Below are 23,203 nucleotides of genomic sequence, written 5' to 3'. Positions count from 1 at the left end.
GTGAAAATGCTATGTTGTGAATCACACTCAGTTCCTACAGAACTCTCTCTGAGTTTAGATAGATGGCTCTCTTCATCACAAGATTATTGGAACTGGTCTGAATGATATTGTTGAAAAGAGTCATGTCCATCAGAATTGATCATCATATAATCATGTTGTTGCCATGTTCATTGGTCTCCTGGTTTTGCTCATTTCACTTGGCATTGGTTCATGTAAATCTCTCCAGGCCTCTCTGAAATCATCCTGCTGATCATTTCTTATGGAACAATAATATTCCATCACATTCATATACCATAACTTAACTCAGCCATTCTCCAACTGATGGGCATCCACTCAGTTTCCAGTTTCTTGCCACTACAAAAGGGGCTGCCATGTGTGGGTCCCTTTTTTGTTCATGTGGGTCCCTTTGAAAGAAAGGATTCTTGATAGAGAATCTATCCTCTAAAGACATCTTTTTGTGGATGATATTGTGCTAATTGTATTAAACCCTAGAACATTGTAGAACTTCTTGAAAGAAATCCATAATCACTCAAAAAAGTGAACTCTTGACCATACATGTAAAGGAAAGATCAAATGAAGAACTTCTATTGCCGATACCATGTGACATGCATTGATGAATAACCTGTAGAACTCATCTGTCAGAATGTATATCTAGGACATTTAGTATAGAGGGACAAGTTGGCCACAAGTTTGAATAGGAGAGCAAGCTGAATTTTCTCCAGGAAATTATAAAACTCCTTTATTGACCCCAAATTTTCTCAGAAATAATGACTTATCTTTTTATTTTGTTTTTTTTAATGAGGCAGTTGGGGTTAAGTGACTTGCCCAAGGTTATATAGCTAATCAAATAACTGAGGATAAGGAATAATTAACAATAATATTTATATAATACTTTAAGATTTTCAAAGTGTTTTACAGATGTATTATTTTATCTTCATCATAACCCTGGAAGATATGCTATTAGTAATCTCCATTTTACTGAATCGGGTGAAGGCTGACCAGCTTGCTGAGGGTTCCACAGGTTGACCTTAAACTGGATTTGAAGTTAAGTCTTCCTGACTCCAGATCTCCTGCTCTGTCTGCTTTGCCACTTAGCTATTGGGGGTTACCCAGAGTGTTTCTGTCATGATGTCAGGACAAAGCAAGGATGGCCTACAGCATATGAGATAGTGTTCTTGTGATGAATTTCTAGGAGGGCATGGATGGGTGGTAATGGGCAGTTTAAGGTCTGCATTGTTGGAGAAAACTTTTGAACAACAAGCTCATAGATCTCATTTGAATATTTATTTCATAGATTAGGAAATTGAAGCCTGGAAGTTAAGTAGTTTACCTTTCATCACATGGCTAAAAAATGTCAAAACTAGTTTCCATTACTGGAAACTTTCCAATGATGCCATGCTGCTTATTTCTACCTTTGATAATAAAATTTCTTACAGTGAGTTATTCCATTATCCCCCTTGGTTAATTTGGCAATTAGAAACGGAAAGAAATGGCTATCTTTTTTGTCTTTTATGTTTTAATTCATTTCCTAATGAGATAGTATTAAATTTTTTATCATACTACTCTGTCATAACTATTTTAGCTATTAAAAGCTTTTTTCTATTTTTGGATCATTAATCCCACCCCCAAATTATGTATATATTAAACTATAACATGTAGCAATATGCACACTTCTTTTTTGTGATCTTTTTTGACCTTTTTGTGTTACTATTAATACTAATTTTTTATATAGCATTTTAGGAGTTTTTGATTATCATTTGAGATATCTGTATATGAGATGTCTATTCTCTATTTATCTAAGAAAGGAATTTACTGCTGAGATTGTTTATACATAGTTGTTGTCAGTGTGTTTATTTTTTAAAATCAGCCATATTCAACTTCATATGCCTTTCCATTTTTCCATGGATTCTTTATATTTGTCATTTCTTATGTAGAATAATGCTCCATTCTATTTATATATAACATACTTTGCTCAGCCTATGGATGAATACCTAGTTTGTTTCTAGTTATTTTCTAACAAAACTTAAAACAAAATAAAATCAATTTTCCAGACCAAAATCCCTACCTTGAATTTTTTTTATCTTATTCCTGTTTTTTTCCTATCCTAATCTTGTTTATTACTCTTTATTATTATATTTCCCCCTGAACTTGTATTTGTTTTGTTTTATTTAATAAAATAAGTTGTATACTATTCTTCAAAATTTGGTGCAACTTCCCTTTACTATTGCAAGAGGCCTTCTCTGGTCCTCATTCCTCTACCTCCTCCTTTACTTCCTCTCCCTAAATAAATGTTATTCCCTTTCAGGCTAGCTTCCATCTACATGTGTGTATCTGCATATCTGTTGCTACATATCTTGGATCTACATATTTACACATCTCCTCCACTAGAATATTAGTTCTTTGAGGGCAGGGGCTTTGTTTTTGCCTATCTTTTTGTCTCTCCTGCCACAGTGCCTCACACATAGTAAATAACATTGGTAAGCTTCTCAAATGTTTGTGGACTAATGCAAAGCCTCTTAAACTGTGGGTCATGACCCCATGTGGAGTCACATAACTGAATGTGGGAGTCACAAATTACGATTTATTTTCAGCAAATGTTTGATTTGTATACCTATATCTGGGGTTACTTAAAATTTTTTCAGGCAAAAAGGGAAAATATGTGGGAAAAATTTAAGAAGCCCTAGATTAATGGAATGACTGATTTTCAGATATTTTAATTAGCAGAATTCAAGAGAAATGTGACATGCTGTCAGGACAAACATATAACAGGGAAGTGGCTTAAAGACTGAAAGCTTGGTGACATAATAGAGACCAGGGATGACAGTAGCATGTATATCCTAATACAGCTGTTTCAAGCAGTTATCTTTGGCAAACAATATCTTTCATAGTTGATTTGGCTTCTGATTTTCAGATATTTTAATTAGCAGAATTCAAGAGAAATGTGGCATGCTGTCAGGACAAACATATAACAGGGAAGTGGCTTAAAGACTGAAAGCTTGGTGACATAATAGAGACCAGGGATGACAGTAGCATGTATATCCTAATACAGCTGTTTCAAGCAGTTATCTTTGGCAAACAATATCTTTCATAGTTGATTTGGCTTCTAACTTGGACCTCAACCAAAAGTGGCCTTTTTTGAATTTCATCCAATTTCATGACACACCAGGAGGGTGGGGTAGTGTTGAGTTTGTTTTTGTTGTTATTGTTAAATAGAATGAGTCTTGGGAACTCTCTTAACATTTAATTTGTAATTGAAAATACATATTGCAGCTGTTTTTGAAATGTGACAAAATGTTGGATCATAGATTGGAGCTTGAATTAAATGAAATAGACCTTTTCATGTGGTTAATTTTCATGAGTCAGTAATGCCTAAAATAACACTAACTTGAAATTTCTTTAAAGATTGAATTCTATATTTTAAGACTTCAACTTAGTAATGTATGATAAGCATCTAACTGCCTGATGTTAGATTTATTTTCACTAATGGGTAGTAGCAATTTCCATTAATTACTAAATTAATGCATTGAGTAAATTGGAAAGAGGATAATATACCCTCATCCTTAGGTCTGAGCATATTAACATATAGCCTCATCCTTAGGTCTGAACACATTAACATATATCAGCATTCCCTTTCTTTCCATTGTACATGTCTTTCTCAGTAAACTGTCCTGCATTGAGGACTTACAGATTTAAATTGTGAAATTACTCAGCCCCTAGAATTGTACAAAGAGCTCAGAATTTCTTGTAAGCACTGAAGTTTTAATTTCTATTTTAGGGATACTTTTTTGAACTCTTCCCTTTACTTAATGATGATAGATTTATTGTTCTTCAGTCATTTTTTAGACAAGTTTGATCTGTGTGCCCTAATTTAGTTTAGAGAAAGTAAATACATATTTTTGTTAGCTTTGTTAAGTTGATATCTGTAGAAATCTCTTAAGTTTTTATAATGTTGAGATCTTCAGAAAACTTTTTAGTAAGATTCTTGTTTTCCTTGATGTGGTTATAAAGTTTTCATTATGTGTTTAAATGGCTGCAGTATGATGAATATATATTATCTTTGGCTAGTATTAAATATTTCTATAGTCAGGTTATACAGAGTGCTTTATAAAGCAAATTAAACAGGTGTTTTTTTTTTTTTAAGAGATTGCAATTTGTAGTGAATGCTTTCTTAGAAAATATCTGTCCTATTAATGTACGATTTTTAAAAGTATAGTTCAAAAAACCCTCCTAAAATCCCAAAAGATCTATGACCTTAAGTCTGAGAAGAGCATTTTTATTTTCAGATGATTGGCCCTGGAGTAGTGTTGGAAAATTTTAGTAAGTTCCCAAGTATGTACAAGTCTGCCAACATAAAACATTGTTTTAGTCTTTCCTGCATAATTTTAGCATCTTTGCATTTTGATTATAAAATACTAAAGAATTTTAGGCTCCCTGTAGTTCTTAGAGTCTGATTCTTTAGAATCGTCTTGGGCAGATTTGTAAAGGAGATTAATTTCATTAATTTGTGGTTGTTTGTCTTCCTACTGTAAAAGGTTCAGAATTTCTTACGCAATGGCAGCTAACATGGTTTTAATTCAAATGAGGTAAAAAGGAAACTGCCAAAACTACATTTGAAACTGTAATGGCTTATGTCTTAGTGGAGTTAGGAATAAAAGACTTGATCCACCCTTTATCCTGAAGATGAAAGCTGGCTTCTTTTAAATAATGTGAAACATTCATGTGTAGGTTTGATCATTTATTTACATGACATTAGATGCTAAGATTCTCTGCCTATCTTGCTCAGTTGAGCTATGACTTTTGGTATTGTTCCATGGCTATATGTATTGTGTCTCAAACTAGGGATGAGTGTAATTTGCAGTTCCTGCCAAAGTAGAGAGAAAACCCCAGCTGTGCCTTTTGTATTCTGAAGACCAATTGTCATTTTGCTTTGCTTTGCTTGCCTTTCCTTGCCTCTACTACAGCTGTGTTGCAGTGGCTTGGCAATCGGTTAGTACTTGCCCCACCCCCATGGCCTCTCTCCCTTGGCTGAAGCATTGTTAGACAGCCATTACTATCTAGAGTCTGGAGTTGCAAGAGAGAGTTCTTTCCTTTAAACATGAAGACCTTGGCTAAAGCAACAGTTTTCTGAAAGAGTTCAGGTTAGAGATAAATAACCTTAGAATTGTGTTCCAGGAACTTACTAATAATAAACCCATTTATAAAGGAGAAAAATTTAGAGATGTTGTCATGCTTTGGAATATATGATATACTCATTCATTGATTATTTTACATATTACATATTCAGTATGGTATTTGTGGAATACTGATGATAAAAGTCAGAAGGGGAAACTTTAACTCAGGCCAAGTTTCCTTCCTTCCTCTGGTCATTCTAAAAAATCTTTTCATTGTATCATAGTTCCATCAACATATGTGTTTATATACTTAGACATGCCTAAATGCTAATTTGAGCACTCCACTTTAGTTAAGTACAATATTCAAAATATATGGCAAAATTTTTATCAGTTTACTTTCTAGAAAAGTTGTATAATTAGTGATATTTGATTAGTAATTCTTTGGTTTAGAAAGTAGAAATTGCCTTTGGTCTTAATTTGCAACAATAACAAAAGATTGCAGTTTCATATTGACTAACTTAGACTTAGCCACATATGATGAAGAATTTGTTCAATGATATACTCTTAAGATGTTGTATTTTTTTTAAAAAATGTATTTTCATGGGGTAGAAAGGATGGTATGATTTTGAACTTAAAATCATCCATAAGATAAAAAAGCCTGATTTTTCTGGTAAGTCTCCATTCATTTTTAAGATGCATGCATGAAACTAATGCATTTGTTTATAAGGATATTACAAAATTGAAGTTGGAACCCTTAAATTTTTTAGTGAGAGCAAATTAATATCATAATATATGTATACATACATAGGTGGACAACTGCCTGATAATGTGGTGAGGCTTTCTTTGAGCTTATAAAACTTTCTGGCATTAAATGAAAGAGAAATAAAGGGATGGAGGAAGAAAAATGGCATAGAAGAACAGTGTGAGTATAGTATAGTGAGGGTACCACCAAGAAGTAGTGTTTTTTTTCCCCCATTATCAACTAGGAAAAACTGTGGGTATGCTGAAAAGCTCATGGTTCCAGCGCTTAAGAATTGGACCAGAAAACCTTGGGGAGGTTTAGAAAAGAAGATAATTTTTGCTTTTTTATGTCCATTGGTTAAAGATATTCTATGCTACAATTCTTTTACTATTACTGCCTTGTCCTTTTTTTCTTTTTCAATTGAGACTTACTGGGAAAGGGAGGGAGAGTGGCCATTTTTTGTAACCCTTAACTTTCTTCTATCTGTCCCCTTTTTTTATCTTTACTCCCATGTTTCTGGGGAAAAGTGTGTTGAATATCCATTTTTAAAGTGAAATGGTGATGATACATTTCCTTTGGTTCATACAGAGAGGATAAGGGAAAGAGGCATAATTCTATTCTTATCAGCTCCCTAATTAGTTTCCTCATGAAAAGAGATAATTTCTTACCCTGAAGAGAATTGTAGAAAGTGCCTGTATTGTTTTGATGGGTGCCATTTTAGCCCTAGGGGAGAAAAAATAGTAACATTAATCATAGAATTATAATATTTTATTTAAAGAGAATCTTAGAGATCATCTATTTGAGAATTTGGCAATCTTTTAGCCAAGAAAAGTCATTTTTGGTTATATTCTTAGTATTTAACCTTTTGAAATGTCTTATCTTGTCCATTGCCTCTTAGAATAAGCCATTGATGTGGAGAACAGTGAGGGCAGTAATAGGAACTCTCCAACTAAAAGAAATTCCTTTGTCACTTCAGCTATAAATACAGTTGGTTATACTCTTAACTTTGTCATCAGCCACAAGGGTTCCACTACTACTATATTTATTAACTTGGAAATTCCTTTGTCTGGTAATAATTTTTTATCATTTCATCTTTTCCTAATTTACCTTTCTCTCTCTTTCTCATCACAAGCTTCTTAATCCTCTGCAATTTATCCTCCAACCTCATCATTCATCATCAACCTCTCTTAATTGCCAGATATCCCCAAAACATACAAAGGTGAGAGCATCTATAAGGTGAACAAAAATGTCAAGAAGGACAAGCCATTAGAAAAAGCCATTCGATTTGGCAAGTTGGAAGATTAACTGCTAAGAGTTTAAGGATGCCTCTTATATATCATAAACTGGAGTATATAGGCATCTCAAATTGAACATATCCAAAAATGACTCACTATATTTGTAGCCTTAAATCCCTCCCTCTTCCTGATCTTCCTATTACCATTAAGGATAAGGTTATCCATCATCCTAATCATTCACACTTGGCATCCTTGACGTCATCCTTGATTCCTTACATGCACTTACCTAGCATATTCAGTTTGTTCTTCTAATTTTTACCTTCACACCATCTCTCATACCCATTGTCTTGATTCCATTCACAAAATCATGACCTTAGTCCAAGCTCTCATCATCTCTCCCCTGGACCATTGTAATAGCCTTTTTCAAATGGTCTCCCTTTTATCAAGCTCTCCCTGTCCCAGTCCATTGTCCACTCAGTTGCTAAGGTGATTTTCCTAAAAGGCAGGCTTGCCTTCATCTCTTTCCTATCCAATAAAATCCAGTGGTTCTCTTTTACCCCCAGGAGCAAACCTTTCTATTTATGTATCTAGTTGTGTGATCCTAGGCAAGTCACTTTTGACTCTATTTGCTTGAGTGTCCTCATCTGTAAAATGAACTGGAGAAGAAAATGGCAAACCACTCCAGCATTTTTGCCAAGAAAATCTCAAATGGGATTATAGTCAGATATAACTGAAAATCGATTGAACAGCCACAAAGGTGGTGTGGTAGAAAGAGCATATATAACTTGGAGGTGGGAAAATCCGAGTTTGTAATGCCTTTAACTCTAGTTCTATGACCCAGGACAAATCACTTAACCTCTTTTAACCTGAATTTCCTCATCCGTAAAGTGTGAATATAATAGTTCTTCATCTCTGCAATGTTTTGATGGTCTTTGAGAGAAACTATAAAGCACTTTTCAGAGCTTAAAGTTTTATGTCAGTGCTAGCTATTATTTTTATTGTTCTTGTTATTATTATTTTAAAGGCCTTCATAATCTGACCCCTTCCTACCTTGCCAGTCTTATACTTTTCTCCCCTTCACATGCTCTTTAACCCAGGTAACTATTCTCCTTGCAGTTCTTGTACATGACATTTCATTATCTAGCTCCATGCCTTTGCACTCTGGCTAACTCTCATGTCTAGAATTTTCTTTATTCTCATTTTAATCTTGTAACTTTTCTGGCTTTTTTAAACACTCAGTAAAAATCCCACCTTCTGCAGGACCTCCTTGCTGACTCCCTTCCAATTTGCTAATCCTTTATCCTTCAAGATTATCTTCCATCTAAAACCTGCATATCTTGAATATATAGTCTATCATTACATCTTGGCCTTATATATGCCATATTCTTATGGTTTACTTCTTTTTTTTTTTTTTTTTTTGTTGATTGGCTTTTCAAGTACTTATGAACAAAAAATTTTCTGAATGGTTAATGTGGTTATTCCATTGTAGTTTGCCCTTGACCCTCTTCCTTTCCTTCTCCTTTTCCTTGACAATCTCATTCATTCTCATATGTATTTTTAGCTCTTAACTTCTCTTTCATCTTCTAGACCTCAGCAATCTGGTGAGACCACATATCTTTCTAGGCCTCTTTTATGTTACTCATCACCCTATCCAACCAGATTAGACTACTACTCTCTACTCCCCTCAGAACATACCCTCCTGATTTCAGTTCTTTGCATACACTGTTAATGATGGGATATAGAGATTGACCCCAAAATATATTGGGACTTGGGACCAGTGTTGCGTGGTGTCTATAGACAGCACAGTACCAATTAGCTGTGTATCTATAGAGGAAGGAAATAAGCATAGCACCTATTATGTTCCAGGCACAGTGCAAAGCACTTTCAGAAATACTATCTTATTTGATTCTCACAGCAGCTCTGTGAAGTAGATGCTATTATTATCCTCATTTTACAGTTGAAGAAACCAAGACAAACAAAGATAATGACCTTTCAGGATTACACAACTAATATGTCAAGGTTGTATTTGAACTCATCTTTCTTACTCTGGGTGCAAATCTCTCTATTATGCATCTAGCTATTTCAACTGTTATGTTGTTATTAAATTATTAAATGTATTAAATACCTGCACTCTAGCTAATCATATGTATATTAGTGATAGTTTTTTTCATCATTGTTAGAGATAGGCTTTTCAGTCTATTTCTTATAGAAGTAAAATTCTTTGAATTAAATTATTTAGTAACAGTATATCCCTGAATAAACCCTTTATTATTATTAACTCTGTACCCATTGTTATTTTTATCTGGATTTTTCAAAGTGTATCCTTATTGTAGTTCCATGCTCCTGTGTTAGATAGGGAGGACACCTTTCAACCTTGAAATCTATTGCTTATCTTTAATGCTCCCAGGCTTCAAGGCTTCTTAAAGTTTCTTGTTTTTAAGACCTGGCAACAATGTTTCCTTCATATTTGGGCCAACATTTGATTTGAGCTCATATTCTCTTATTTCTAGTTTCTGTTAATTCTCATTATTGTGTATTTACCTATTTTGCCAAACTCAGTTATCTTTGAAAAAATTAAATTAGTGATATTTTTGTTTATAAATCATCTTTATTTCCATATATAAAACCATTCCCAGCTCTCCAGTCTAGAAAGAATTTAAAAAAAATTTCAGCAAATGAAAACTTTAACTAAATCTGATACTATATGCTCCCTTCCATAACCATATCCATATTGTTCTTATTCAGTTTGCTTAGTATAGTGCTTTGAATGTAATCAGAGCTTAATAAATACTTCTTGCTTAATTTCATTTATGAAATAATATTTTCATTTATGTTGCTATAATTGTGAATATTGTTTGTTTCATTTTTATATAAGTATTCTTATATTTCTGAATTTTTCATTTTCATTTCGTACAGAATAGTAATCTCATATTTATGTGAAAAATATTTGTAGTCATCTCAGTTGATGGCTATCTACCTTGTTTCCATTTTTTTTTGGTAATCATATAAAGTTTAAGAATATGAAAAACCTTTTACACAGTAAATTATGTTCATAAATAAGCAGGGCACAAAAAATTAGTTAATTTATTTACCCTTTACCATCACTTTACCAGTCTTAACAATATTTCAAACTGAATTTTTGAATGAATAGTATTGATATTCTTTCCAAATTTTTACATTTCCTACAGTGAAGATATAAGTATAGATTTTTAAAATTAAGGATCAGTTACATATGTAGAGCTAAATTGATCATCAGGTTAGGTTTTCTTTTTTGAGTTACAAAAAAAACTGAATTTGAAATTTTATTATATCTTGGTATTTTGTTAGTATGTTCATTAAAAAAAAATCCTTAATTGAATGTGTATATTCTCTGGTCAGACATCTTCAGCAGTTCATTAGATTTGTAAAGATTATTTCTGTTTTTATTTCTGGAATTTGTTTTTGAGGACAATATTTTTACTCTTACCCATGTTATTACCTATTAGATTATGTTACCCATGTTAGATTATACTTGGATGAATCTGTGACTTCATCAATGTGGTTACTTATTCTACCAGTATGAAACCCTCATCCACACATATTATTTCAGCTTGTGTTACTTTCCTTGGGATATGCTGGGATTTACCTTTAGATATCTTCATATTAACACAGACATCAATATTAATTGATAATAAATTATAAATTGAGCAAGCAAATTATTAATAAACAATTAATTAGTTGTCTTTTTCTTCGTGTAAATCTCTTTGATATCTTATGTCACTTTTACTGACACAGTTTTTTCATTCTTTGAACATTTCAGTCAATTACATGACTGTAAAAGATGTGATCTGCTCTAGAATTTTATTTATGAGTACCAGCCTTTCTATCTAATCAAGCACAAAAGAAAAAGAAATATTACATATATACCAGAATATGCATTGCAGCAATTTTTTTTTTGTATTAGTAAAGAATTAGATACAAAATTAAGTGTTCATTGATTGAGGAATAGCTAAACAAATTTTGGTACCTACATTTCAGTGTGCATTTGAAGAGATACTCTAGAGCTTGTTTGATTATGTACATTTGGGATATATCATACAAAGTTGATGTTAAGCTAGGAACCCAAAGTTGAAAAGGAAGGGAAAAGCTTTTGGGAATATGCCAAGTACTTTTTTTTTTATTGGCTCCAAGCTTCTTGTAACAGCAACTGTCCATCTTTTCAATAAAGTTATTTTTATGGATTTTGTTGTTTTAGAATACCACTGCTTTCAAAGAATCAAAGATAAATATCATTAAGGGGCAGTGGAAAGGCATATGTTGGATGTGAGCAGACTGCAACATATTATATAACTGATAAGGTGCCTACCTTTGTATTATATAGTCATCTAGCATTAGAATACATAAGAATAGATATGTACATATGTTTCATAAGTGGTAATTATCTTTGTGAAGATCTTTTTTAAAGACGCAACTGTAGAACAAGAACAAGATTCATGAAATGATTTTTTGTTATTGTTGCTTTGGGAAACAGAAAACTAACTGTAATAATAACTCCTCTTTTTACTTCTCCTAGGAAAAATTCTGAGACATCTTTATATTTGATTAAAACTTATTTTTGTTTTTGGTTTCATTTATATCTGTAACAAGATTGTCAAGAATGATATAATTGAGTACTTTTACTCAGTCAGTAGATAAGGATCTCTTATTTAGAGAACCAGTGATTGATAATATTCATAGGTACACTGTAAATTGCATAATTCTTAGCATTTTTTGCCTCCTTTTCTGACTCTTTCTCATTGTTGCTGATTACATAGGGCTGAAAATTATTTTGTCTTTTTTTTTTGACATGGTTAAATTATCACTCAGGCTGGCATATTGTCCAGGACTTTTTAATTAATTACTTTCTTAGCATATTTATTCTGCCAGTTAATGGTCTACTGGAATAGCTTTTGAGAACCCATCTTCCATAGCATAGGGAGACAATGAGGTAGGACTTTAGTTTTTCTGATAGCTAATAGCATCTTTCAGATACTTTTCTTTAAGGTTACAACTTTGGATTCTTGATTATTATAAATCTTTAAAGTTTTAGCTTCAGTTATAATGAAACAAGTTTTATCCTTTTTACTGAAAAATGCTTAATTTTTTTCTGCTGTATATTTTGATTAAACAAATGAATTAAAACAGCAATTACTATAACAGTAATAGTAAGCAATAATATTTTTATTATTTAATATCATTAATAAAGCAATAATAATAATAATGATGATGATGATGATGATAAGCAAGGTGCTTACCATGAACAAGGCCTTGAGTCAACTTATCAGTAACAATGCAAAAAGTGGAATACCCCTGCCCTCTGGGAGATGGTTACATTCCTTTTTTTTTTTTTTTTTTTTTTAATTTTTTGGCTATACTGTTGGGGTTAAGTGGCTTGCTCAAGGGTTACGCAACTAGTGTCCATGAAATATCTGAGATCAAATTTGATACTCCTAGTGCCAGAGCTGGTGCTCTATCCACTGCACCATCTAGTTGCCTCAAGAGTACATTCCAATGGGGAGAGACAGTCCATGCATGTAAAGGAATAGTGGCTACAGAGGTTTGGGTTGGTGATTTTTAAGGATGGTGAGTTGATCGAAAACGTATTTTATTGACATGTCCTTTCCCAAAACAGGGGTACAACTGCTTTGATAACTGTGCCCAGAGTAAGAAAGAGGTAAAGGAGAGGAAGGAGGTAGGTAGCAGAGCAAGATGGACAGGTGGATGGAATCTGAAACATAATTATGTGCTCTCCTTTCTGTAGCTACTTAATAATCAAAGATCAACTAGGGGACACATTAGATAGAGCACTGTACCTGGAATCAGGAAGACCTGAATTCAAATTTGGCCTCCTATACTTGCTAGATGTGTGAGATAGGGCAAGTCACTTATCCCTGTATGTCTCACTTTTCTCATCTGTAAAATGAAGTAGAGAAGAAAATAGCAAAACATTTCTGTCTCTCAATATAAAAACTCCAAAGGAGGTCATGAAGAGTTGGACATGATTGAAATGATTGAACAATAACAATAACCAAATAATCTTGTGAAATTCCATGAATGCTGCAGAAACTTGATCAATAGGAACTGAAATTTGTACTATTGTTTTAAAATATATAAATATTCTTGTGTATTTTTCTGCTTAAAAAAAAAAACTTCAGTGGATTGAGCACCAGCCCTGAAGTCAGGATAACCCGCGTCCAAATCTGACCTCATATACTTAACACTTCTTAGCTATGTGACCTTGGGCAAGTCACTTAATCACAGTTGCCTCAGCAAAACAAAACACAATCACCACCAAAAAAAAAAAAAAAAAAAAAAAAAAAAAAAAAAAAAAAAAAAAAAAAAGACCTTCAAATGAAAACCCTGTAAAATATGCTCTGATTTTTTTTCAAAGCAGTCATTGTTGTAATTGTAGTTTGTTACATTATTAAAAATGTAATATATTTTTAAAGTCAGTACAATGGAATTCTTAGTTGACATTTCAGGATTTGTTATATGTAATGACAAATAGAATGTAATGTTAAAGCATTATAAAACTTAAACGATTCTTTTTTTTTTTTCTTACTATGTAAGGAAGCTGAAGATATAATGATGCAGAATTATTTTTCTTTCAGTTCCCAGAATGTGGTTTCTTTGGCATGTATGACAAAATTCTTCTCTTTCGCCATGACCTGAATTCAGAAAATATTTTGCAGCTAATTACCTCAGCAGAAGAGATACACGAAGGAGATCTTGTAGAAGTTGTTCTGTCAGGTAAGTAAAAAGGCTTGTTATCTTATTTCCATTTCATCTTCAAATAAGTCTTAGTTAAGACCCCATATCTTCTGTGCTGGGTATTGGATAACTATGACAAAAACTTGATTTTGGTCCTATGGTGTATTATGTAGTTTCCATGTGATGTGTACATTTAGGCAGGTTTTTAGTAGTGCCCTGCTTTGTGGAGATCGAAGAAGCCTAGGGAGGATCTGATCACAGATAAGGAAGTCACCACAAACCTTGAGTAAAAGGGGACAGGCTGAAAGTTTGGCCCCTGGTCTGAAATGGGATCTCCTGTTGTTTCTTGAGCCACATACGCCAACCCAGCTGCACAGATGCTCTGCCCTTTTGCTCCATAAAATAGAATTATTTCTTCATGGAAAAGAAAGGAAAATGAAAAGATTAAAATAGAAAATTATTCTATTAACAGTTTCTAAATTTTTTGTAGTATTCTAGTTTAAAAAGTAAACATAACCCAGGAAGAATTTATCTTTTGTGATCAAATGAAATGTTCAGAAATAATTGGCTCATTACTGGTTTTTAATATATGTTCCATTATATAAATTATGTTAATTAGTAGAACTTATTGTAATATCTTTCTTTTAAAAGCTTTAGCTACAGTAGAAGATTTCCAGATCCGTCCGCATGCACTCTATGTGCATTCTTACAAAGCACCTACCTTTTGTGACTATTGTGGTGAGATGCTTTGGGGATTGGTGCGCCAGGGATTAAAGTGTGAAGGTATGGATTCTACAATCTTCCTCTTTTCACAGTTTTTAGCATTTTAAAATGGTATGTTTGTAAACTGTATGTGTGTGGTAGGGGCAAGAGAAATGTTCAGGAAAGTCTTTGATAAATTTAAGTTAACCTTTTAATCAGTTTAATGAGCTTTTAGGGCATGAATTTGGTTTGTATCCATCTACAGAGTATCTTTCCCTAAAATGTCAGAATATCCATTGATTCTGTAGTTAATTTGATTTGAGGATGAGGTTAGCTCCCCATGATTAGCTGGCTGAGATTCAACTATATCTCCTTGCATTCTATATAAGCAAAGTGTTTAGTCTTAGTCTCTCTTGTTGTTTTCAGGACTTTTTTTTTTTTTTTTTTCATTCCTTTTCCTTCTTTTTTGGTACCTACAGGTAGGGAGAAAAGACAATTCTTCTCCTCAAACCCAGGGGCGGTTAATGGTAATTCGGATCAGAAACTCAGAATAGATCTTGAAATAGAGTAAATAGCTCTTCCCCTCTTAACAGAAAGCAGCATTCAGAGCACTGATACAATTCTTTCATAAGTTTCATAAGTGTATAGCAGAAGCAGACATATGAGAGTCTGTTCAGCCCCAAAAAGAACTTCATCTTTGGAAATTGAACCGTGGTGACTTCTGTGTCAAGTTTGTTTGCCATACTGTATGTTGTAAGAAGATTTTTCATATGATTGTTCTCTTTGAAGAGAGTAGGGGATATTTCACATAATCCCTGTGCTGGTTGGTGTCCTTCATTCTTGAAAAGGACCAAAATGACATCACTATGTTAGAATCGAGTTACAGTGTGTCCATCCAATTGTGGCTGATCAGACCACTACAAGCTCAGAATGCTCTGTGGCAGGATGGACACAAATAATCCTATGAACATTTGGGGTGGATTCTTAAAATTTGTACACCTCAAGTTTCTTCTGGGCTAATTCAATTCTTTGCTCAGAGAGCACAGCACCTTCTCTGGTCAGACCACACCATGCTGGGAAGTCCTGTGCCAGTGTTTCCCATGTCATACAATCAATTCTAATGTTCTCAAGAGAGTGTCCTTATCATGCTTTTTCTGACCACCTTGTGAGTACTTGTCCTGTGTGAGTTCTCTGTAAAACAGTATTTTTGACAAGTGTACATTTGACATTCAGACAATATGGTCAGTCCAGTGGAGTTGATCTCTCTGCTGTAGAGTTGAAGTGCTCTCTTTGATGAGAGAAGGGGATATTCCATATAGTCCCTGTGCAGCAGCATCCTTGGAGAGCAACATCTGTAAATCATTCAGATGCTACAAATCTGTTCAGCATCCCTTAGAGGATATACACCTTTGAGGGGTCAAGACCTCCAAACTATGAGGTGACAATCTGAATCTCAAAGGGGCTCTCTGTAACCTTGTAGGAGAAAGGGATTTCATTGAAATATCCCTCTGCCCACCTTGAGTATCATACCCTTACCTGTGGTGCTCTTCCAAAAGAAGTATGAATTTTGATCTCTAAAACCTCCCAGAATACCTTGCCTAGATTTCTTTCTTATGGATCATGTTTTAAACCTAGATCACTTTGGCTATCATTAATTGACCAACAAAAGGATCCAGACCCAGCTCCACTTGGTTCTTGGGCCCTGATTGGCTCAGAGGGAATGTAAAAAGCAGTTGTTTTTGTTTAACCAGAAACCCTGAGATTCTTCCTCTCCAGAGTGAATTATTTTTTCACTAGGTAAAACAGGTCATTCTTTGTCTCATTTCTTCTTACCTAACCTTAATCACTGAATGATCATTGCCTCAGTCTATTTGAGACCTGACAAAGACTTTAGCTTAAAAAGGCCAAGGTCTGGATTGTATCCAGGACCATTTCCAATAGATATAGATCTTACCATTGGACTTAGATGAGGGTAATGACTTTACATAGTCTGTCCTCACTTAAATCCACTTCATTTGCATGTTATAACATCACCTTCTTGATGGGATTGCCTTTTTCCAGAAGAAAGGACAAATAATTGTTAATCCTATTAGCAACTCCTCTTCAAGGTGAATTGATAGACTGCTTGAATATAACCTGAGTGCCTCAGTCTTAATGCACCTTTAAGATATTAGAGTTTAAAACTAAGATATGTAGGAAACCCTGTATTTCTGTATTTCATTATGGACTCCTTTATCAGTAGATAATCTTTTATATTTTCTACAGAATGAAATAAAGGCTTCCCTATACTTGATATTCATATTGTACCTTGAGTACTTATATAGATCCTAGAGCCCTCTTTTATCCCAAGTTTGGAGAAACTCAGACATAAGTCCTGTATTATGCTTACTAGGAAATTATTTTGGAGTGTCTCCAAGTGGGAGGCAATGGGCCAATTAAAGAAATAGCCATTCTTGGAGTCAGCCACAATATTGTACCTGGTCCCATGAGAGCCCAGAGTCTTTTATCTTTCTACTGTTTATTAGGAATCTTAGTTACATGTTACTTATTCTTTATAAAAAATTCTAGATGAAATTTTAACATTCAGCAGACGTGCATACAGCACAAAAGTTAGAATTTTAGTTTTACACCTATACATATTCGTGTCTAATAGTAGACATCTCTGGGAGAGGATTAGGGAAAGGAAGGGGAAAAAGAGAAAGTTACATGATAACTATTAGATACTTAAAAGGAAAAATAAGTTTTACATAATAGATTTGCAATTTCATGTGCAATCTTTTTTTTCTATTCTACTCTATTATGAAAATGCTTGTTTTATTAAGTTCAGAATTTTAAAACAAGTTAGAATTTGAAATCTCTAATATATCATCATATATTTTGAAGGAAATGCATCTGTTAGACTCATTTCCATTACGATCTTTGTTTTATGGAAAAATGGGGGGAAACAGTATGATATAGTGATTATTTTATATTTGTTATGTATTTGTTCTTTATTAGTTAACAATCTTAGCTTTTCACTTTATTCATTGCAAGATACAAAGGATGGATGGATTTTAGATCTGAAATCTGTAAACATTTGGGGCCTTACTTAGCTGTTCTCCCTATGTTTCTATGAAAAAAGCAGAGAAAGACTTATTAGTTTTGAAATTTAGACTTATGGAAATTTAGGGTATTTTGTATAAATTGGGATAGTATTGGGAACTATCTTCCTTGAGGCTATAAAAGTTCAAAGAAATTTACATTTAAGGGTACAGGGAGAAACCAAAGACACTTAGTGGTTTTTAGAGTCTTGAGTAATAAAAATGTCTGGGAAGTATAGTAGCACAATTTGGCATAAGAATATAGCAGTGCCCTAGCACTAACAGATCAAGACTGGTGACAGCATCTCCTCTTATCCCCTACTCTGGGGATCTAGGATAACCCTGAAATATGATGATTATTTCTCTCTTAATGCTATCACCTTGAGACCCTTCTCTACCCTTTGCCAATGTGTGGGGACACATTCTTTCTCTGTTCCACTTACGGCCTTGGGAAAAGTAGGCTCAGACTTAAGTCAATTCCAATATAGCAAAGCTTCATTGAATCCAAATTCAAGGTGACTGATGGTTGATTATTTCCATGTTGATGCTGAGCTAGCTTATGTAAGTTGCCTGGGATCCTAAGTCTGGCTTGTGGCAAGTCCAGAATGGATTCCTCTTTTTAAGCTTCCATAGTGGTGGCTCCCTGTCTTGACCTTCTGAAGCATACAAGATCACTGCCATCTCCTAGATCCTTCCCCTAAAAGAAGAAAGAACAGAGATATACTGTGACCCAAAAGCATATCCTCTAGTGGGAGATGTCTGAGTTCTTTTCCTTCTTTGTCCTTAAGCTAAATGGTATAGGCGATAGAACACTGCAGTCAGAAAGCACTTGTGACTCAAGGCAAGGTACTTTACCATAGTGCCTCCATTTTCTTATCTGTAAAATGAGGATAATCATAGCATCTTTCTCACAGGGATGTTGTGACAGTAAAATAAAATAATTTTTGTAAAGCATTTTTTTGCAAACCTGGAAATATCATATAATCATCATGATGATAATAATGATCTTTTCTGAACTAGATAAGATTGCCTGACTGCCTTTCAAATAGAACCTTTTTTTTTCTGACTGCAGTTTATTTAGTATCTATAGCCTCATCACATGATGAGCAGAATGGAAGCAACTACAGAGTACCTGTACATACTCCAAAATGGGAAGCAGAGTACTTAACATATGACATCATGTATTTCTAGAAGCCTCTTCCATGTGGGGAATTATTGCTTCAGCACTTCTGTGTGCCTGTTACAAAAGTAAGGAAGGAGATGAAAAAAAGGAACAACAAAAGGCCTCAGTTTTCTCATCTGTAAAATAGGGGATTTAGACTAAGTAACCTCTGAAGTTCCTTTTGACTTTAAACCTGTTTTTAATCACCTCTAAAACTAAATGATTAAAAGGAGAGAGCAACTAGGATGATGAATAACAATGCATCCATTGTAAGGTTAAAGATATTTGGATATTTAGTCTAGAAAGAGACTGTCTCAAAATATCTCCTTGGAGGTCCATTTGTAGAGGTCACTGCACTATTCTTTGATGCATCCTGTGTAAAGAATTCTTTCTATAGCATCCCTCATAGTTCATTATCTCCCTTGTGCTTGAATATGCTCAGTCACAGCGAGTTCACGTTTTCATATGGCTCAGATCTAGTTGTTCAAAATTTTTTCTTACGTTGGATTGAAATTATCTGACTAATTTCTACCCATATAATTGGAAAGCATAGAGGCCAAAAGAGGATATTGTGGGAATGGTAGAGAAAGGTGGAAGAAAAAAGCTAAGGTGAGCAAGCATGAGTCAGTAGACAAGATAAATGTGGCATTTAAGGGATACTTAGTTACAAATATAAATGATAATTTTTGAAATGAATGAGAATATAATTTCTCTGAAAAACTGTTGTAATATGGGAGCCACCTGCCAGTGGCTGCTGGAGGTCTAACTCAGACCGTAGAATGGATCTCTTCATGTGAGAGGACAATGATGATATAAGGAGACTGAGAGACAGTTGTATTGTCTGACCTCTCCTCTTGCCTCTTGTCTCCAATTTCCTTCCCAATCCACAAGGAACATCTGCGTTAGTAAAGGTTGCTTTGAAACTCCTTCAAGTGTTGTGATTCACAGCTGTGGAGGCTCTTGGAGAATTGACCTGCCCCTTCATTTAGGCATGGACCTTAACAAAAAACCAAGTACCTATATTTACTATACCGAAGCACATCCACAGTCAGTATCCTTTTTCACTCTCTTTTCAACTCTCTATAATCTGTTTTCCAACTTTATCATTTAATCTACTAACTTGCAAGTTATCAAGTGATTTTTTAATTGACAAATCTAATGGCCTTTTTTTCAATCCTCATCCTGCTGGTCTTATGGCAGCCTTGGTCCATTTATATATTTTTTCATTTCTTTTTCTTTAATGTTGTTGATCATGCTTCATATTTTCTCTCTAGGTTTTTATGACGCTGTTTTGTACTGTTTTTCCTCTTAACTATCTGCCTACATCAAATCTTGTCCATTAACTATGGGCTTCTCTTAAGTTTCTATCTTGGTCTTTCTCTTCTCCCTTTATGCTATTTCACTTGGCGATTTCATTAACTTTTTATAATTTCTATTTTCTCTATGCAAATGATTCACAGATTTATTTATCCCTTCTTTCTTATCCTTCTTTCCTAATATCTTTCTTGAACAACAGTATCATCTGCGACTATTAGACATCTCAAATTGAATGTTCCAAAAACATCTTAAACTTAATATGGCCAAAATGGAACTCATTATCTTTTCCTCCAGAGTCCTTTTGCTTCCTATTATGTCATGGGTATCACCATTCTTCCAGTCACACAGACTCACAACTTAGGTGTCATCCTTTTATTTTTCCCCATAGTCTTCTCATCCAATCAGCTGCCAATCCCTGTCATTTCTGCTTTCAAAATATTTCTTATAGACACCTTCTTCTGACACTGCTGCTACATTGTCCCAAGCTTTCATCACTTTATACTTGGATTATTGCAATGACCTTGATGTTTGGTCTTCCTGCCATAAGTTTTTTCTCATTCCAGTCCATTCTCAACTCAGCTGACAAATCAATCTTCTTAAAGTACAGGTTACACTCACAATCCTTTTTTTCTCCTCTTTCCCTCCCATCTCCCTATTCATTAAATGCCAGTGGATCTCTTATTACCTCAGAATAAAATGTAAAGTCCTATGTTTGGTTTTTAAAACTCTTTATAAACTTGGACTCTTCCTAGTCATCTTATACTTTATTTCCTGCCATGAACTCTGCTATCTAATTTTCCAATGATGCTGGTTTACTTACTGTTCCTTGAATATGACACTCCTCCCAACTATGACCATTTTTATTGCCTCTCCCCTCTGCCTGGGACACTCTCTTTATCTCACCTTCTGGCTTCCCTGGCTTCCTTCAAGTGTTAGCTAATATTCCACATTCTATAAAAGAACTTTTCCAAGATCTCTCTTATCCTAATTTATTCCTTCTGAGATTAATTCCAGTTTATTATTTGTTTGTCTGTCTGTCTCTCTCTTTCTCTTTCTATGTTTATATATGCATGCATTCATATGTTCGTGTGTGTGTGAATGTGTGCATCTTATTTGGACATAGTTGTTTACATGCTATTTTCTCTGTTAGGCTAAGCTCCTTGAGAAGCAGGTCCTATTTTTTGTTTCTGTTTTGTCTGAGTTTGTGAGCACAGTGCCTAGTATATGATAGGTCTTTCATAAATGCTTTTTGACTTGACTTTAGAAATCAGAAAAATAAAAGGAAACAAATCTTAAAGAAACAAGCAAAAGATACAAATGAGAGTAGATAATTTAGGAAATGATGTAAATACTTTCTAAACAATAGAGCCTTGGGAAATAGAATGGCAGGACTTAAAATAAAATTTGGCAAAAAAGGAACCAAAAGGCAATAGGAAAACATAAGTTTGCTAAAAGCCAGAGACTGAACTTGAAGGTGGGAAGTACAGAGACAATTTAAGAATTACAGGCTTCTCCCTCCAAGAAAGCTGCAATGAATCAAAAGCCTAAATTTTACATTTTGGGAAATACTCAGGGAAAAAAAATGTTCCAAAGTATTGGAAATACAAGGCAAAGTACAGATTGTTGAGAGAAAGAAAGCCCAAGTTCATCTTGCCCAATTATACTTTTCACACTTCTGAATTTTCATATCAAAATAGCAGGTATGTCAGGCCCTCACAGGAGAAAAAAATTCAGCAATGAAGGGGAAAAAATTTGAATTCCTCAAGATTATTTTTGTCTATGGAAAATGAAAGAAGGTGTTGGCATATACAAAGCAAAGAGAACTCAGCTTGTAACCTAGAATAACATAGTTTGCAAAACCAAGCCTAATCACTAACCTAAAAAGATGAGTTTTTATTAAAAGGAAATGAATTTGAGTTATTATTTCAAATAGAAACTGAGCAGAGTAATTGATGTGCAAACATTTCCAAGAAACAAAAAATATAAATAAACATTTTAACAAAAAAATAGCAAACAGTGAAGCCAATGATTAAGCTACTAAAGCAATATAAAGTTATTGTTTTAAATCCTCACATGTGTTGAGCACCTGTAAGAAAATAGAGGAAATTTGGGTTGCCCATAAATAATAAGTGATTCTGCTAATTATTTAAGTCTTCCTTTACACAGAGTGCTTTCTAATTATGTTTAAGGAAGTTCCTCACATGTGTTGATAAACTAATTCTCAAATACTTTGTATGTTTTGTTCTTGTGAATGAAATTCCTTTGTCAAATGTTTTCTAATTGTGTTTGTTAATACTGAATATTGCTGATGATCTTAAGAGTATTTTGTGTTATGCTACTTCACTGAAGTCATTGATCATTTCAGTAACCTAAGTAAGTTACATTTTTAAAGGCAAATAGGGATAGTTTCATCTCATTTTTACCAGTGTTTAAACTTTGTTTTTCTTTATAATTTTATTTCTATATCTAGAATTCCTGATACTATGTCAAATGATGATGATAAAGAGAGGAGATCTTTGCTTTCCTCTTATACTTACTATGAAGTTTCCAGTATTTCTCCTTTTCAGATTATGCTAGCTCTTTTCTGATTCAGTTTTTAATGGACATGCTATACAAAAAGACAGAATTTTGGCCTTTCTCTGCCTAAGGACATGGAATATAGAGAATTCAGAAAACATGGAAAGTCCTTAATGATGATTGTAGAATAAGTTCCTTATAGCTTGCCTCAAATATAAATGGCAAAATGAAGTTTGCTTAGCATTTTAAATGAACAGAAGGCATAGGAAATCTCAAATCAATTGAGATTCCTCACATCAGTGTTTCTGTCAAATTATTGATCCCTATATCCTAGGGAAAAACAAGATACTCTGAGAATATTAGGTAGCATTGTCTATTTCATTTTTAGGTCCTGGAATCCATGTTTGGCAACCCTGTTTCCTGGTCTCCCCTTTGGGGCCTCTTTTAGGAGGATTCAGGAAGGAAGCAAGCCCAAACTTTGCTTTTATCCTATTTTATAAACTTTTATGAACATTTAGAAATGTGGCATCTGTAGTGTAATGTAGTTAAATAATCTGAGATTATGGTTCTCAGGTGTAGAAATCTGGATTCTTCTTACTTGCCAAAAG

The 23,203-nt window shown here is 33.9% G+C and overlaps 1 protein-coding gene across 1 annotated transcript in view; it reads left to right on the top strand.

Annotated features, from left to right (window-relative positions):
• Positions 1-23,203, top strand: part of PRKD3 (protein kinase D3) — a 98,402-nt gene that overhangs the window by 24,910 nt on the left and 50,289 nt on the right. Inside the window, exons 3-4 of the mRNA XM_051975114.1 lie at positions 13,718-13,856; positions 14,469-14,600. Coding sequence (XP_051831074.1) covers positions 13,718-13,856; positions 14,469-14,600 — 271 coding nt within the window. The remainder of the gene's footprint in view (positions 1-13,717; positions 13,857-14,468; positions 14,601-23,203) is intronic.

The sequence above is a fragment of the Antechinus flavipes genome, chromosome 2 (genome assembly GCF_016432865.1).
Source record: "Antechinus flavipes isolate AdamAnt ecotype Samford, QLD, Australia chromosome 2, AdamAnt_v2, whole genome shotgun sequence".
NCBI classification, from domain to species: domain Eukaryota; kingdom Metazoa; phylum Chordata; class Mammalia; order Dasyuromorphia; family Dasyuridae; genus Antechinus; species Antechinus flavipes.
The sequence above is the reverse complement of the archived record's forward strand: the minus strand, read 5'-3'. Positions and strand labels throughout refer to the sequence as shown.